This window comes from Amphibalanus amphitrite, unplaced genomic scaffold (assembly GCF_019059575.1).
Source record: "Amphibalanus amphitrite isolate SeventyFive unplaced genomic scaffold, NRLGWU_Aamphi_draft 001367F_arrow, whole genome shotgun sequence".
Taxonomy (NCBI): domain Eukaryota; kingdom Metazoa; phylum Arthropoda; class Thecostraca; order Balanomorpha; family Balanidae; genus Amphibalanus; species Amphibalanus amphitrite.
In genome coordinates, this window is record NW_024882860.1 from 135,451 (window position 1) to 152,062 (window position 16,612).

The 16,612-nt window shown below is 51.2% G+C and overlaps 2 protein-coding genes across 7 annotated transcripts; one reads left to right on the forward strand and one right to left on the reverse strand.

The window, feature by feature from the left end:
* The first annotated feature begins 107 nt into the window (after positions 1 to 107).
* Positions 108 to 13,010, forward strand: LOC122372500 (protein PTCD3 homolog, mitochondrial-like). 6 transcript variants are annotated; one of them, XM_043349720.1, is made up of 15 exons: positions 138 to 179; positions 1,364 to 1,517; positions 4,973 to 5,055; positions 5,373 to 5,505; positions 5,691 to 5,888; positions 6,376 to 6,505; positions 7,013 to 7,151; positions 7,536 to 7,632; positions 7,942 to 8,076; positions 8,557 to 8,758; positions 9,272 to 9,408; positions 10,707 to 10,910; positions 11,160 to 11,401; positions 11,718 to 11,904; positions 12,548 to 13,010. In XM_043349720.1, the coding sequence occupies exons 2-15, from the start codon at positions 1,461 to 1,463 to the stop codon at positions 12,689 to 12,691; spliced, it is 2,088 nt and encodes a 695-aa protein (XP_043205655.1). In that variant the 5' UTR covers positions 138 to 179; positions 1,364 to 1,460; the 3' UTR covers positions 12,692 to 13,010. The 6 variants fall into 6 exon arrangements, with proteins under 6 accessions (XP_043205658.1, XP_043205655.1, XP_043205657.1 ...); XM_043349723.1 differs by lacking the exon at positions 1,364 to 1,517 and having other exon boundaries at positions 108 to 150; XM_043349722.1 differs by lacking the exon at positions 1,364 to 1,517 and having other exon boundaries at positions 144 to 179.
* Positions 13,011 to 15,300: 2,290 nt separating this feature from the next.
* Positions 15,301 to 16,534, reverse strand: LOC122372501 (armadillo-like helical domain containing protein 1). The gene is made up of 2 exons (XM_043349725.1): positions 15,686 to 16,534; positions 15,301 to 15,438 (listed from the first exon to the last, which is right to left on the reverse strand). Exons 1-2 carry the CDS (start codon positions 16,532 to 16,534, stop codon positions 15,301 to 15,303), a joined length of 987 nt encoding a protein of 328 aa, XP_043205660.1.
* Between the last annotated feature and the right edge of the window lie 78 nt (positions 16,535 to 16,612).

Sequence of the window (16,612 nt, forward strand, 5' to 3'; positions counted from 1 at the left end):
TAGTCAAAAATAATTTGAAAAATTTAAGAATTTAAAAAATAACCACAAGCTAGTAATACATCACTTATTTTCAATTTTATCCTTAATATCTTCTCTTTTGGCGCCTTTGAGACATTGACCGGCGCTATTTTTTCTTTGCATTTGCTGCAGGTACATACATACACAAGCCAAATTTGCAAGTTAGTTTGGAAATATACTTGTATATGAAAATTTGAAAATATATACAATTTTTACATTAGCTTCAAAAGACAAAAGGAAGCCAGGAATTATTTTTTAGCGGCAAGCGACTGGAAGGAGGTCCGATTGAAGCGAGGTCTGCCGTCCGCGACAGAGGTTCCTCACTTCTCAGCACATATCAGTAGGCGGAACTATGGTCAAGCGTACCCATTTTCGGGAACGCATTTTCGTTCCCATGTTTGGGAACGATAAACCCAAATATGGGAACGCCATGTAGGCATTATTTAAAACAAGAAAAAGAACCGTTAAATGACGTCCAAAAAATATAAAACGATCGTGAACCGCCTGATAATTGTCTCAATATTGTTGGGAAAGAGTTTGATATTGTAAGGCCCATCGTAGTTTCAAATCGTTCCCCTATTTCTAGAGAGGTCCATCATCCGGGCCGCGAGCCCAAATTTGGGAACGCTCTCGTACACTGGCGCTGCAAGCGTTCCTTATTATGGGAACGGCGTACCCAAAATTGGGAACGATTTCACCGACGCCTTTCAGGGGCTCTTTTCATTAACAAGCATCACGTCCAACGCCGCAAATTATTGTTAACGCAACAATCATCAGATGACCTTTCCGGCAAGACCGTCGCATGTTTCGCCCGGTCTTCTGCGCTTTTATTCCCGTCGATCTCGCAGCGGGCACGCCCCCCTCTGCAGGATTACGTAATTCACAACGCTCAGCGATGTTCAACAAGGTCTTCCATACCTATATCCACCGTTCGCGCCGAGGGTGGAGACATGTCAAGCACCTGTCTGTTTATCACCGATAGTTGACGAGCACAAGGAAGTATCCAAAAATGGGAACGCTGAATATGTTCCACCCTCAAAACACCTAGTCCCAATGAAAATCTAGTTTTTTCCTTTCTTGATGAGTTGAAGTTGTTGAGCATTAGTGAGCTGTAGTAGACTAGGTCTATTCAATGCTCACATCGAGCCGGACTAGGAAATGAGCCATAAGGTCAGTTGTGGCGTGAGGATGCAGGTTTGGCAGCCCTGTGTTGGTCTAGTCTTCGTTTGAACATGTTTGTAGAAGTAGCCTCCACCACATCTCTAGGCAATCCGTTCCAGTCATTAACTACTCTGTTTGAAAAGAACTTCAGCCTGTATAGATGACTTGATCTGCCTTTTTTCAGCTTCAGATGATGCCCTCTCGTGCGGTCTTCATGGTCGACTTCAAAGAACTGATCACTGTCCACCTTAACCTTCCCTGTCAGGAGCTTGTATGTTTCAATGAGGTCGCCTCGACGCAGTCTGTCTTCTACGCTAAGAAGTCCAAGACTGCGGAGTGTAAGTGGCAAAAGGCCTGGTAGGATGGGCACGAGGAATGATCGAAATCAGCATAAAAATTATAAATAAGCCACACAGAGCGACCTACATAAGAGAAATTCCCCCAAAACGATCCCGCTTAGAAACACGGAAGACAAAAACCACGCTCATAACGCTCCTTATAAAACAACTCTAAACAGCTAGCATCCAAATAAAATATGTCTTTCTGGGATGATAAAATACAGCTGAATAATTTTAAACCACTGAAACTGAGTTTACAACAGTAGCTCGGTAAATTCACTCACGTTCCACGCGGTCGTCCGCCCCGACACAAAAGTCAACAATATTACCTCGGGACCGTCCGCGTCTTCGCTTGCATTTGTCAGCATCTGGTGTCGCTAGTATGAAACTTCATAACCAGGCGAAAATTATTATACTTGACCTCAAAATGTAAAAAACGCTTCATTTTCCTTAAAATTGCAAGTTAAATGTAGTATAACCCATGTTTTCACCATTCCGTCACTTCAAAAAATCATTAAAAATATCATTCGACGGTCAATTTCCTTGTGCAACGGTCAGATTAAAGATAATTTTATAGAGACTTAGTAGATACTTAAATTAGCGTGCACTTTTTTGAAACGTGATGCACTAATGAGTTTTAGTGGGCGAACGGCCGAAAAATTACCTTCCGTTCCCATAAATGGGAACGCCCGTTCCCATATTTGGGAACTCTGTTCCCAAAAATGGGAACGTTCCTATATTTGGGTACTCATGACCATAGTTCCACCTACTGATATTTATATTGATATGTAAGCTGCAGTGAAAATGCCAAAATTAGTGGCAATGTCCAGTGTCCACATAGTGAGCTGTCGCACGTTTGATACCAATGAATAGCGTTGAGAGCTGTCACAAAGGTGCAGTAGTTGAGCCTTAACAATGTCCATCCACGCACTTTCGCGTTTGTTTCATAATCACCAGTATAACGCCTTATGGGCGACTAACGGAGCGAGCGAGAGGGTGAGCCTTGCACGTGCGAAATTTCGAGGGGGTACCTCCAGCTGACTTGTGCACGGCACCCTACTAACCGGTCTCTAGCGATGTGTCAAATTTGAGCACAATCGGCCAAGCCGTTCTCGAGATCTGGAATCGGCACCCTGCACGTGCGCACGTGCAAAATGGGTCCCAACTGACTTTTGCACGGCACCCTACTAACCGGTCCCTAACCATGTGCCAAATTTGAGCGCCATCGGTCCAGCCGTTCTCGATATTTGGAATCGACCCCTGCACGTGCGCACGTGCAGCAGCACCCCAACTCTGGCACGTGGATATGCATTGCCTAGTGGGTGCCTACCTACATGCCAACTTTCAGCGCAATCGGCCAAGTAGTTACCGAGATATTGCAACAATTACAAAAGTGACACCTCTTCGTTTTGCACGTGGCACGTGCATAAGGGGTCACCCACATGCATCGGCAATAGTCCAATACTTGGTAGAAGGAATGAAGCTACCCTACAAAAATTACCGCGTGTAAATCGGTCAAGTGGTTGCTGAGATATAAGCCTCGCAAAAGCGTGACCACGGCCGGCCGGCCGGCCGGCCGCTCATACTCAGAAATTTCCGTTAATCTAAGGAAAGACTACGCTCGCTTCGCTCGCTCCGTAATTAGCAAGTCTCGGGTGAAAGCTCTCCAGGCTAGTACTCCCTGATTTGTCACTTCACACCTGCACACCTGGGATGTGCCCTGCACTCCCGTGATTTGTAATGTGCGACTGAATAAGGCTAGCCGAGGCCTCGACCTCGTGCACGCCAGAGTTCTTGTTGAAACTTGCCATGTTTTGCAGTATGAATCATGTGGAAGTAGAGCATGTAATAATCCATTATGCGCAATTGCTGAATGTATTTGTAGCTTAACCACATTTGTTATCAACATGTTCAAAGCCAATGGTGTTTCACATTGGATGGCTCATTTGAAATACTACCTATGGTCTTGTAATAAACCTTTTTCAGGCGGCATTAGATGGTGACACCACTGATGGTGCCTCGAGACACAGTACCGACAATGTCCAATGTGAAAAACTCTCCAGCCAGTTTCAAGACTCTAAGCCCTGTCCAGTGTCATCAGGGGCTGTGGTCGATCATGTAACATGTAGTCTGCAACATGGATGGAAGCATAGACCTCATGCCCTCATTAGGTAGGCATGTCAGTACATAATACATATCCCATAGAAAGTTATATGATAGATAAGACGAGCTTCTGCTCGGCATCGCTACTTTTGCTTGGTTTCGAGCGAGGCATATCATGATATGATATTCGTACCGCAGATACCGACAGTTTCTCACAATCCCGCTTTAAACAAGCTAAATTATGGTGGTATGGGTTCTTCTCGGTAATCTTTTTACTCTTATTCGAACATTTTCAATGAACAGATTAGGTAATGAAACTGGAGCCTGTGCTTAGCAAAGCTTGACCTGTATCGTCTGATCGATAAAATCCGGTTATGGTGTGCATTTTGTAGCCAAATTTTTAAGTTTTCTACCATGCTCCCTGAAGAACGTGATCTTCCCCACTCCTTGGCTTGATTTGATATCAACTAGCCTCAGTAATACCTATCAGAGTTTTCCATAGTTAACCAGGTACTGGAACGACCCGAAGCCGTGCTCTCACGACCGGTAGTACGATGCTCCCCCAGCCGAGCCACGAAACGGTCTAGCCTGACGACGACTCCATAGATCCCAGGGACTGGTTTTAGGTTCACCCGGGTCCACTTGGCAGGGGGAACAATCACATGGAGAGCATCAGCTGACTTCGGTGGGCATACCAGCTCATGCTCGCCAGTTGTAGGCCTGTTTGATCTTCTCTTGTAAAGCCGTCGGTCGTCGCAACCATGTTGGTAAAGCTCGGTTTGTCCTCTTCAGTGGCGAACAGTGTGCAGTTAGCTGGAAGGTTTCCTGTAACTGGTCTGCTCTAAACCAGCAGGGTCCGGCTGTGACGATCCGGCCAAACTCGGTGTGTCTTTCATGAGTCCCCAGGCCCGCCACCACTCCAGCTGCTGTTGAAGCTGCCCTAGGAGGTTCTCTGCTGCTTTGACGGCCGCTTCCGCCCTCCTGTTTGAAGGTAGCCTGTTGAGGACAACTCATAACGGAAGTGTCTGTTTTTGACGAACGGGAAAGACAAGCTTTGGTACCCCGCCCCTGCAGGTTACGTTGGGTGTTCCCCGTATCACAGATAGCTGTCAGTTTGCCGGCGAGGGTGTCATGACCAGATCAGTGACACACATCCTTCCGGAGGAGAAATCTGTTTACAGCTACGATTTACATCCTGCAAGCGCTATCGTTGAGTCTGCAGAGTTCGGGAAATTTTTGTCGCATGTAGGTTCTTTGTATGGTTGCTGTGCATATGCAAAATCGTTTATCTTGCTTTGAGCGCCATTGATTTGTCACAAAAACATTGGTCATTTACTTCATATTTCTTTCAGATTTTTTTTTTCAAGATGGCGTCTTTTCCTTGCAAAGGAATGCTCAATTTCGGAATTCTTCGCGCCAGGAACCTGCGGACTTGGTATGAACAATTTATCTTTGCTCTTCTTCGATAAAGATATGTTGTGTGGAGTAAAATTACAAACCTGTCGTTCATTTAGTTGTTTTGTTAATTTTGTCAACTCATTTTAAAGCTGATTGTTTATAAACGGATGGTGCCACTATGCCACTATTATAGTTGCGGCTTAGTCTTTTACTGGAGTATGGACTCACCAATTACGTTCAACATTCAAGATGACGATCGCCTGTGATCCATTTTGTACGGATACCTAATTCACGATGAATGCATGCTTATGCATATCTTTCATTTTAACATAATAATATGCTGTTTCTCCACAGCTCCAGGCTAAAACTGCACACTGCACAAAATAAAAGAAGAGCTGCTGCCGAGTCTACAACACAGCAGGCTCAGGCAGCTGACGATATTGTCATCCCTGATTACATCGAAAGGTCACCCACCGATATTCTAAAGGCAAGTCTCTCACGTTTCTTAGTCGAATCAAACGTGCACCTTCTCTGCTATTAGCATTGACAATTGATCTAGTTTTGTCTCATTAAACCATTGCTAGTTCACTTTAGGTCACATTGTTCTTACCATCCGACTTGTTTCGAACCCTATGCTGCGCTGTTCTGACTGTGCTTATTCCTTCGTTCCAGGCCCTAAGCTCAACGGTGGGCCGAGACCTGACGGCATCTCACTTCAAATTCCACGACGACCCGTACCTGATGCCGCGCTCCAACCCGGATAAGCGGCAGTTCGCGCTGTCTCAGGAGGCTGGCCGTAATGCGGCTCGCTGGATCCGCGACCACAAGCCCGAGCTGTTCAGCCACCAGACTGCACAGCCCTTCTCGCAGGTGTGTACCGGGAGCCCGCTCGGAGTTTGTGGGTACTCCGCATAGTGAAGCTCCTGTTAATCTTTTCAGTAAAATGGTGTCCTTATACAGGCGGTGGTGTTGCGTTGCGTTGGATTTTCGAACCGGTATAACAATTTTCATTCACTTATACCTATTCAGGGCTTGTTAGTTGTTTTGAATTCCTTTCCCAGGGTGGGTGTGCAATTTACCTTGAAGTGCGTAGGTGTACGGTTATTTCTCGGCTTACGAATCCACCTGCTGTAGACGTACAAAGTGCTCACCCACAGAGCGTGTCCCTGATTGCGCCTCTACCTACTGACCTGTGACTTGCGGCAGGCGTACGCCTCAGTGTAGGTGTCCCCCCGGTTTGTATCCCTGAGCGCGCCCCTGCCGACTGACCCGTGATCTGCGACAGGCATACAAAGTGTCCTCCCGAAGTGTGCGTCCCTGAGTGCGCCCCTGCCAACTGACCCGTGACCTCTGGCAGGCTTATGCCCCGGTGGAGGTGTTCGACTCGGACTCGGCCGTCTCTGAGGAGACTCTGCTGCGACTCATTGACGAGGTGCGCGTCTCGGACGCCGTCACCGTCTACCGAAAATTGGCCGCCGAGAACGCCGGTAAGTACTGGCTCAAACTGGCCGCCGAGAACACCGGTAAGTACTTGTTTAGAGTGATGCTAGTGCAGTTGGGGTTATTGGGACTTATAAGAGCTAGGTACCCGGCTGCCTAACGATGCTTTTGTTAAGATGCTCACAATGTTCTTTGTTTTATAGATCGTGGCTCGTAAGACAATCCAGGTTTGTAAGGCACTATCATTTTTTTCAGGTGAGCCAGTGCCCTCAATGACCACCATAATCTTGCTGTATAACCGGCCGCCTCTGTTTGCTAGAAACACATGCCAACACCGCACACTCTGCGGCCCCTCCATCACCCGGGCAGGTCATCCACAGCCTGAACCGGTCCACCACCTAACGGACCGGCTCATTCAGTTCCCGGACTGGTCCTTCATTTGTGTGATATTTTTGGGAGGGGGCAAGTCGGCCGCTTCAGCCAAGGTAGGTTTTCAAGCGCCCTGGCCCGTCCACCACCCGGTGCTGACCCGCCTCGCCGTTTCCCTCCGTCAGAGCTGAGCCGGGAGACGCGTCAGGCGCTGCTCGAACTGCTCTGCTACCACAACTGTGACGACACTCTGGCAGAAGACCGGATCGAGGAGCGATGGTTCGCCAGCACGGCCGTCGCCACAAAAGTCCGAAACACCTGGAAGTGAGTAGGAGCGGGCTCGGAAGATGTATTGGTATGAGGTGGCGTGGTACGGGCTTGTAGCGTGTAGTGTAGGACGTTTAGGATGCTTAGGATGTCTGTGTAGGATGCTTCATATGATGTTTTATGAAATTGAAGAAGATTCAGCGACGAAGAACATAGAGCTAGTGTAAACAACACAGACTAACTAGGTGCTTTATCCAAGCCATGATCGAAAGCACGAGGCTGCGTATTTATAAGCTATGGATTCTTAGTCACTGCGTTTACAACAGCACCTGACTGCTGCCCGGCTGCCACTGGGGTTTTGCGTCGGTCCAGAATAGTCGGGTCCCATCACAAAACATCGTCGTTTGCGCTTTCACACTCCATTCTGTGTGTCCCTCGCAGAGATAACGGAGTAGCCGAGGAGGTGTTTCGGAGTCTGGAGCCGCTGGACGCCCGCGCCTACAACACACTCATCAGGGGGATGGCCAAGTACCACCAGGTCAGTGGGTGGAACTGTTGTGTCATCTTTTGTCGGTTCTCAATAGCTAATCGGCAGCTAGGGAAGAAGTGACCTATCGGGATACGATAGATGAATTGATAAGTGGTGAATTTTGTGTTATTTTAAGATAATAAAGATCTGTGACTGCCAAATGGGAATTCTAGATGAAATATGACCATAAATATTCAGGCACGAGTAAGCATAAAGTTGTCCTTCGTTCATTGTCTCGCCTGCCTGAAGAATGCGTCCCATCGTTGCTGTCTAGTCAGCACGGTTAGAAGCGCTGATGTCCTGGTCTACTTCCACAAGGCTGATCGCGCAAAGAAGACGTGGGACGAGATGCTGAACCAGGGCTTGAAGCCCGAGCTGGAGACGTACAACCACATGATCAGCATCGCCAGCTTCGTGATGGAGAGCTCGCAGAAGCAGTGGGAGTTCGTCGAGGTGAGTGTACGACGGCCGGTGGTCCGGCCTACTGATATGGTTACACGACAACTGCAGTTTTTTTTTAGAGGCAACGCATCTTTTAATTCTTAATGAAGACATCAAACTAGGCTAATCAAAGGATAGCAAGTTTTCTAGCAGTACCTTCTCACAATCACACTAGCTCGACCACTATATCCATCCTCTTGAGAGATGAGCTCTAACTCGTCACCATTCATTCCTCTTCTCAGGACCTGTTGCGTTTATGATTTCACACTTATCCCCTCTACCCTCCCTCAGGAGTCCTGCTGCGCTTATGATGTCGCCTTAACTCCCTCCCTCGCCACCTCAGGACCTGCTGTGTTTATCTTCTCACCCCACCCCTCCCCCAGAGCTTGCTGCACTTTGAGATCACACTTGCCCCCTCCGGCCTCCACCCCTTCGGGATCTGCTGCCTTATGATAATTCCCTAACCACCTAGTATGGCCCTTCCACCCTCAGGATCTGCTGCGTCAGATGGCCGCTGAGGGTGTCCGGCCCAACACCTCCACCCTGACGGCCGTGATGCACGCAGTTCAGATGCTCGGCTCGTGGCGGAACGCCCGTGAGACGGCGCTGGCCGCGTGGCGTGAGCTGCGCGCGCTGGGCGTGCGACCCTCCCTGGCCAGCTACTACTGTCTTCTGTCTGTCTTCTATCGTGACCGTGAGTGGGGATGGGTCGGGTCAGGGCATTCCCTGACCGGTGCATCTAGTGGTGGACTTTTAGCGGGGCCTTGTGTCAAGTTGTGTAGACTGTGAGGGAAGCCTAACGAAATTCGCTGTCTGCGCTGAGTAGTTACGTGTCTGTTGGAGTGCTGGATGCGTTTCGGTGCGTAGGCTCTGCTTTTTGTTTTTGTTCTTTGTTTTGTTCCGAACGATGACTGGGATCAAGCGAATTTCATCGATACTGACGATTTTATGACATATTTAAAGGCTGATCAAAGTATGGGAGACCTCCTAAATCAACTTAGTGCAAGCTTTGCTCGTAAAAGATGCTGGCGAGTGACGAGACAGACCCAAATGTACTAAGAATCTTTCTAATTACCGCTGTTATTTACCACGTATCTACGACTGTAACAAGTGTCCCTATCTCACGCACTAGCTATTGGCAGTTATCAACACCGCAGGCACAGTCGCAAACCGCTCTTCCCCCCCCCCCCCCTTCCCCTCCCCCCAGGTAACAACTCAGCGGTGTCCGGCTCGCTACTGAAGAGTGTCCTGAACGAGCTACAGGGAAAGTCATTCACCATCGAGCACCCAATGGATACCTTCTTCTTCACCACTGCCATGAACATTTGCAAAAATAAATTGCAGGTGGGTGAAAGAGCGAAGCGCTGAGAAGCCTGGATAACGTGCTGAGTTTGGATGGTTCTTCAGTATCAGTTTTGGGTGCAGCTGTCAGTTGTAATCTTGATTCATTGACGTTTGTGTTTTATCGTTTGTACCAAGATTTGTACTTTATTTATTCTTTTTGATAACTTTTTTCATGAAAGCTGCATTCGTTCACTTATCAGACTCCTATGTGTGCCGGTGAAATAACGTTAGAGTATCTAGTCTTGAAGTTCCCTGGCATTTACATTTCTGTCGACTCAGCATCCAAAAGACAGAGATCGAGCTAACCGTATCGCAGCTGCTGCTCGACTACCTGACGCCGGAACGACTGTGCGGTGATAACCAGTATTACTGTACCAAGTGCACCGGCCTGCGGGACGCCGAGCGCCAGCTGCGACTGCTCTCTCCGCCAGCCAACCTGGTCGTCTCCTTGATGAGGTTCGCGGTTGACCGGCGCACCGGTGCACGCCGCAAGGTTCTCACCCCTGTGGAGCTCACCGAGTGGCTGACAGTGCCGCTAGCCACCGGCCCGCCCGCCCAGTACCGGCTGTATGCAGTGATAGTCCACGCGGGCCATTCGCTGGACGCTGGCCACTATTTCTCATTCTGTCGCGCCTCCGGTGGCGGTGGTATTGATGGGTTGGACGATACCGGCTGGTGGCGGCTGGACGATACGTCAGCGGTGCCGGTGCCGGCGGCCACCGCGCTGGGCCGGCCGCGCCGCTCCACCGAGGCAGCCTACACGCTGCTGTACCGGCTGACCGATGCAGCGGTGGCGGGGGCGGCGGGCGGCTTGTCGGCGCTGGCCGCCCTGCCTGGCCCGCTGCGAGCTGCCGTGGAACGAGACAACGCCGTTTTCCGACGGGAGCGGCAGAGCCGGACGGCTGGCGCACTGCCGATGGTCCACGACGGACGGCCGCCGCCGGGTGCCGGCTGCGGCGGCGACAGCGGGCCCGGCGTCCCTCGGATGCGTCAGCCGACGACGAGGCGAAGCGGTCCAAGCAGGAGAACGGCCACAACGGCGTCAACGGCCAGGCGGCGCCCCTGATATGCGTCCGCCCCGACCTAGACCCGCTGCCCCGCCCTTCTGATCTGGTTCACCTGTGCATGATGTCTCGTCGCATCATTTTATTGTGCTGTTAAATTTACCTGTTTTGGTGTAAATAAACGCAGTCAGTTTTTTTCACCAGCTCTCTAACACATCTAAAGAACCGCCGCTCTCCGACCAGCGTTCCGCATCCCAGCCCGGCACCGAGACATTGACCCCCCACCCTCCCCAGGACCGAGACCTGGCGCTACGTGTGGACGAACTCCTCCACACGGGCGACAACTACGACCTGATCGGCGACTCCTACAAGGAGGCCATCTACTACCGTAACCTGCTGGGACTGCTCTCCGTCACAGAGCCCATCGAGGCGTTCATTGAGAACTTTTACAACAAATTGGTGCCCAACGTGTACACGCCTGAGCCGGGCATTATGGAGGTAAGATAAGTTGGGAACTCTTTGGAAGATCCGGTCAAGAAGGTGATAAGACGTATTGTAACCCGGTTTGACTTAGTCTTTGTCTGACCTGCACCATCAGGGTTTGGTGAAGTCTGTCGGTCCGTGTTGATCCTGTCTGACCAGGCCAAATAATCTCTCACAGGATGCGCAGGGTCTGGTGAAGGCGTCAGTCTGTTTGTGATGCCCGTGTCTGTCCCTATCAGTCTGACCTGACCTGACCTCCCCCAGGGACTGGTGAAGGCGGTCAATCTCAACGGTGCCGTCCAGTACATCCCTCAACTCTGGACGGACATGGTGACCTTCGGTCATACGAACCGCACCAGTCTGCTGACGACCCTGCTACAGACCCTGGCGCTCAACCCGGGCCAGACGGACGAGCAGCGGCGCCAGCTGGCGGCCGTAGGGTGGGACCTCTTTGAGAGGGTCGAGCGACAGCGCAGCGACCGACATGACAAGTCGGACCGCCTGCAGTGAGTGGGGAGATGGGAGGCCGGAATAAGGAGGATGATGAATTGATAGGCCACCGAGGATGGGGGGGGGGGGGGTCTGGGACCGTAACGAGGGGTGGCTGTCAGGGTGGTGTGCTTTAAGAGCAAAAGGAATCGTATATGATATTGTTTAGGAAGTGCTGCTTGTGCGATTTCAGTGATTCCGTTAGGCCATTTTTACAATATATTATGCACCATTGCAGTTGGTCAAATTATTTGATATTGAGTTTCATTTAGTTGTTTGGAGTTTGAACTGCCCTGATGCTCAGTGACCTGACCTGACCTAACCTCTCCACAGCTGGACTGCGCCGATGCTCGGCGACCTGATCCTGGTGCTGACCCGTGCCGGAGAGGTCAGCCAGGCGGCGCGAATCCTGAGGAAGCTGGACGCCGAGCAGACTGAGATTGTTGGAGTTCCGGACGTTCGGGCAGTCCAGGGCCTCTTTGACATGGCGCTGGTCCATCAGAAGACGCCCGTCTGCGTGGTGAGTGGGGCGGGTCGGATGGAGAAAGAGGGATGTGATGGGATAGAGGGGTGAAATGATCAGGTTGTAGGTTTAGGATTTAGGATAGACTTGCGAAAGGAGGGAAAGGGTTCGGCTGCCGGAAGAATATCTGTTGGCCGATTAGGGCGGGTGTTGGATGGAGAACGCGAAGTCTTGTCTTGTTCCGGGGATTATTGTGGGACATCGATTCCCTTCCTTCCTTATCTTGTAGTAAAGATATCGTACGTTAGAGTTCCGTTGTCTTAAAGAGTCCCCCCCCCCCCCCACACGCGCCATATTACCGTCCGCCGATCCAAATCTAGCCGTCGGTTGGCGGACCGGCCCTGTATCTCGTAATCTCCTGCGATGCTCTGCAGCTTCTGACCCCGACGCTGATGAACTTAACAGTCTGGGTACCTACTAGTTACCTACGGTTCTCGGCCTGTTAGGTTGTCTCTCTTTCCGTGCCATCATCTATCGTCTATATAATCTATTATAGTAGATTATAGGCGATAGATGATGGCATTAATTATCATCTATCGATGATCGATGATGGCATAATTAATAGATAATTATCTATCCAACAGTATCGAACACTATCGTCTACCCAACTCTTTCTCTGACTGTCCGCCCTCCCTTCCAGCTATGCGCCCGCTACGCGTGCGAGATGGGTTTCGGCGAGGCGCAGGCCATGGCCGACACGCTTCTCTCCACTCTGCCTGTGACCGATGACGATCGACTGAAGCTGGCCTCTGCCGGGCTGGAAGTACCGCCGCCCCAGAGCTGACTGGTCGCCTAAACGCTGTGAAGACGTGAGTGTATGAGTGTGAGTGGGAGAGTTCATTGGATTGGATTGTGGGATGGTGTAGACTGAAGATGAGAGATGACATTACCTCGCTTTTGTAGGTGGCACTGGCGTGCAGTTGGTGCTAGAAGTCGAGTGGTGACGATGAGACGCGTGTGATGTGGTATAATTTTAGTACCATGGAGTTCGGTCCAGTTTTGTATTTGTTTTGCCGGTATTGTGAGATGTGTTGATGTCGGCTCTCAGGGGGCGTTCTATTTGTGCTGCTCCAGTCGCATGGAATATATGATCAGCCTCGTAATTATCTTGCTTTTATTTGTGGAAATTATAATCCATCATCATAGATAGGGTAAGGGCGGGTAAGAGTACGCGGGCGATAAGAGTACGCATCAGTTGTTCCGGTTGCTTAGCAACGCGGGTTTGTCGAGTTCATGAAGTGACATGAAGCCGCCAGTGCGTGCTTGTCACCAACGGAACGTGGGCGTTGAGCGGCGACGCTGTTGAGTTTAAGGCGATGAATATTATTTTCGAGCGTTATGATATCATTATGGTATGGTACAATAATTTTGATACTTGGCAGTTGAGATAATGGGACCGTATTAGAGCCGGCGATAATCACGGAACATTAGTGTCGGGGCAGACTGCGGCGGGGCAGACTGCGGCGACCCCTAGGAAGAACAACTAGGGAGAACAACATTCGACAGATGGCAGCACTAGACGAGATAATCAGGCAATACTTTAATATTAATGGGAAAGAAATCATGCCAATGTTTGCCCTCACCATGTTACCACGACAATGGAAGAATGTAGTGTAGTACCCCTCCCCGGGCCCGCCGCGGGCTGGCAGCGGCGGCCGGAGCCGGTCCGACCTTTGGCCGGCCGGGTCAGGTAACCGGGACGGCCGCGCCGCGGCGCCGCGGGGGCGCGGCCCGCGTCCGGGCCGGCCGGGAGACGGAGTCGGGTGCCCGCCGGCGAGCCGTCGGCAAGGGCGCGGGGCACATTAGTCGAGTTGAATGTTCACTGTTCAGTCTTGAGTGCGAGTGATGTATGTGTGAATCGATATGTGAGCAGCAAAATCCAACAAGAAAACAAAATCCGTGAAAGAAAGGCGACGCTGGCAAACATCACCATAGTCTTCCTATGCCGAACGAGTTCCACACCAACGTGCATCAGCGAGAGTAAAACTAGGATCCTAACAGACCCACCCACCGCCCCACCGTCACCCCATTCCTTCCCAAGTCTCCTTCCCCTCCGCTCGGGGCGTCTTTCAGCTACGCAAGAAGGAATCGGCAGACACAGACACCTGGGCGAGCGAGGAGGGGAAGTCGAGACCGTGTTTGCGCCAAAAGAGAAAACAACCAAGCTAGGTGGTAGGTAACTACACCTGCGCTATCTACATCAGCTGCCCCGCATGACACTAAGGTACATTTCCGTGATTATTGTGGGAAACTTGTGAGGTTATCTGGGGAAATACTGTGCAGTGCAATATTCTGTTTGCGAAGTTTTGCACAACGTTTCGGGGTTGTTTTGTGCGCGAATTGCATGTACGGTAAGAGGACGCACTGTTCAGGAGGGTAAGAGTACGCAGAATTATACATTAAATCGAATATACAGAAATATAAAATTATTAATATATCGCTCAATGACGTTTGTTTTGTAGGTATATCATCAATGGAGCACTGTGATGCAGATGCGTACCCGAAATTCTTCCAAATACGAGTTATTCTCCCTTTTGATTGTGCATTTTTTTAAGAAACACACGACATGATTATTTCCTGATTTATAGACTTGAAAGATTTATTTTATGTTTTTCTTTTTGGATACTAGAATTAACTTAAATGCCTTCTGAGTTTGAAGTTAAGCATTTGGACAGTACAAGTTGCATAGGTGTGTGTTCATAGGTATAGCTTGCGTACTCCACACGCCTGGCGTGCGTACTCTTACACACCCCATATGGTAAGAGTACGCAACTGCAGCGGTTCAGAAAATGTCAGTTTTAGACCACTTCCATTTACGCTGAAGGATCGTTGCCCCATGGGTTGATGGCTAATTCAATGACCTTTAATATTCCCTATTTGCGATTTCTTTCTTTCAAATATTAAACAAATGAGAGCAAGAAATCCACTAAGTGCGTACTCTTATACGACTTCACCCTATTCAAAGCGTGGAAATGGACAATCGCAGAAATACAGGCCGTGCCTAGAGCGTTCGGTAGGTTCTCTTCTACCTACTGGTTCTCTTTTCTGGTGCCAATTTATAAAGCATCTTCTCCATGAAGCCTCGGAGACTATACGATAGCGTAACCAGTCTTGTATTCGGGTTTCTCATCTCGGCACCTATTTGCCACTTCTCATGCCTAGTCGTTGTTTCCTTTGATTTTCTGTTCGTCATCTAATCTTTGGGTGCCGTCTTCCCCTTCTCTCCCGCCTCGCTCGTGTCAGGTGTCTCTCCGTTCTCTGCTGCATGGGCTCCCTCCGTCCCTTCCCCCTGTCCCTCCCCCTCTCCTTGTCCACTTCCCTCGATCGGGCCTTTGCCATCCCAATCATAACTAAACCCAGCCTCCCGTCTAATTCGTGCCGCATCCGCCACACTCAGTTCCGTGGCGAACCGGCGAGGGTCCTGCCGCAGCCTCGCGAGCTGTCCGGCTCCCAGTGTAGCCTCCAGGCGAACCCGTACCTCGTGCCTCGCAGCCAGGCGGCGCAGGAGTCGCGCTGCCTCCGTCTGTGACTCTGGGTGTGGTGTGGTGGAGAGGGCGACTAGTAGTCCACCGCACAGATCCCCGGAGAGGAGAGCGGTTAGCGCCGCCGGACAGCCGGCCGTTAGAAGGTCAGCCACCCGCACAGCCGCTGCCTGTTGACAGAATACATGCGCTGCTGGGATGTCGTAGAGTGCACTGAGCGCTGGTTCAGTCTCGTAGAGGGGATGATCGGTGCTGATTGCGTCAGTTGGTAGAAGTAGTGCCACCAGCCCGCGCACCACATCGTTACGTGCGCTGGTGTTGAGGAGGACTCGCAGCGCCTCAGCTACCTCTACGTGTAGGTTGACGTCTGGGTGACGCAGTAGGGCCAGGAGAGGAGCCACAGCGGCGCGCTGGTGGTCCGGCACGCGCGGTAGCACGGCAGCCAGCAGCCGGCAGGCCACGAGCTGAGCCTGACTTTCAGTGGACTCTGTGAGCTGACACATGAATTCAGCGAGCTGCTCGACGGTTCGTGGGTTTCCTTCGTGAAGCTGCATCAGCAGTCGCTCTACGCGCCCGGCTACAGCCGGTGTGGAGACCTGTCTTCGGCCCAGCAGCTCACACAGCACACGCAGGCCATCACCGACGACAAACGCTTCTTTGAACCTCCTCCCCGCTGCGAGCAGTAGAGAGAGCGTGCGCAGCACCGCGTCCGCGTGCGACGCACGCAGTTTCGCACGCCTCAGAGTGGCGAGAAGCGCGTCCAGAGCGCCTGCCTCCAGGGCTTCAGCGGCGAACCGATGACACTGCTGCGCGCGGAGGAACACCCGTAGTGCAGCCAGCAGGGGCGACAGCGGTGTGCTGAAGCCGGTCACCCCTCCGCCGCTAAAGTGAGACCCGTTGAGCCGGAGCGCGGCCACGAATCGCGCCAGGAGTAAACTGGCTCCTCCGACCAGCGCAGTTTCCAGATCCACTGCCGGCTCGGAGCTGAAGCGTCCCAGGAAGCTGGCGAGCAGGGCGGCGCGCACGCCCGAGCCGCTCTCGTCCCACAGTTTGGTGATGCGCCAGAGGTCATCTGCGCAGGTGAGTGGAGAGCCGAACGCTCCGCCGACCTGAGACGGAGCGGGCGCGTCACCTGCCGCGGACATGGTGTCGGGGCCGCAATGGAATTGGGGCACACACTGAGGGAAACGAATTTAATGTCCAGCTCAATACCTGAACCGTTG

Excerpts from the sequence above, each read along its gene's own strand:
- LOC122372500 (XM_043349720.1), top strand. The coding sequence starts at position 1,461 with ATGAGGTCGCCTCGACGCAGTCTGTCTTCTACGCTAAGAAGTCCAAGA. Across the intron at positions 10,911-11,159 it reads CTGAGCCGGGCATTATGGAG|GGACTGGTGAAGGCGGTCAA; the intron begins GTAAGATAAGTT and ends GACCTCCCCCAG. Across the intron at positions 11,402-11,717 it reads GACAAGTCGGACCGCCTGCA|CTGGACTGCGCCGATGCTCG; the intron begins GTGAGTGGGGAG and ends ACCTCTCCACAG.
- LOC122372501 (XM_043349725.1), bottom strand. The coding sequence starts at position 16,534 with ATGTCCGCGGCAGGTGACGCGCCCGCTCCGTCTCAGGTCGGCGGAGCG. Across the intron at positions 15,439-15,685 it reads CCAGCGCACGTAACGATGTG|AGTCACAGACGGAGGCAGCG; the intron begins GTGCGCGGGCTG and ends CACCACACCCAG.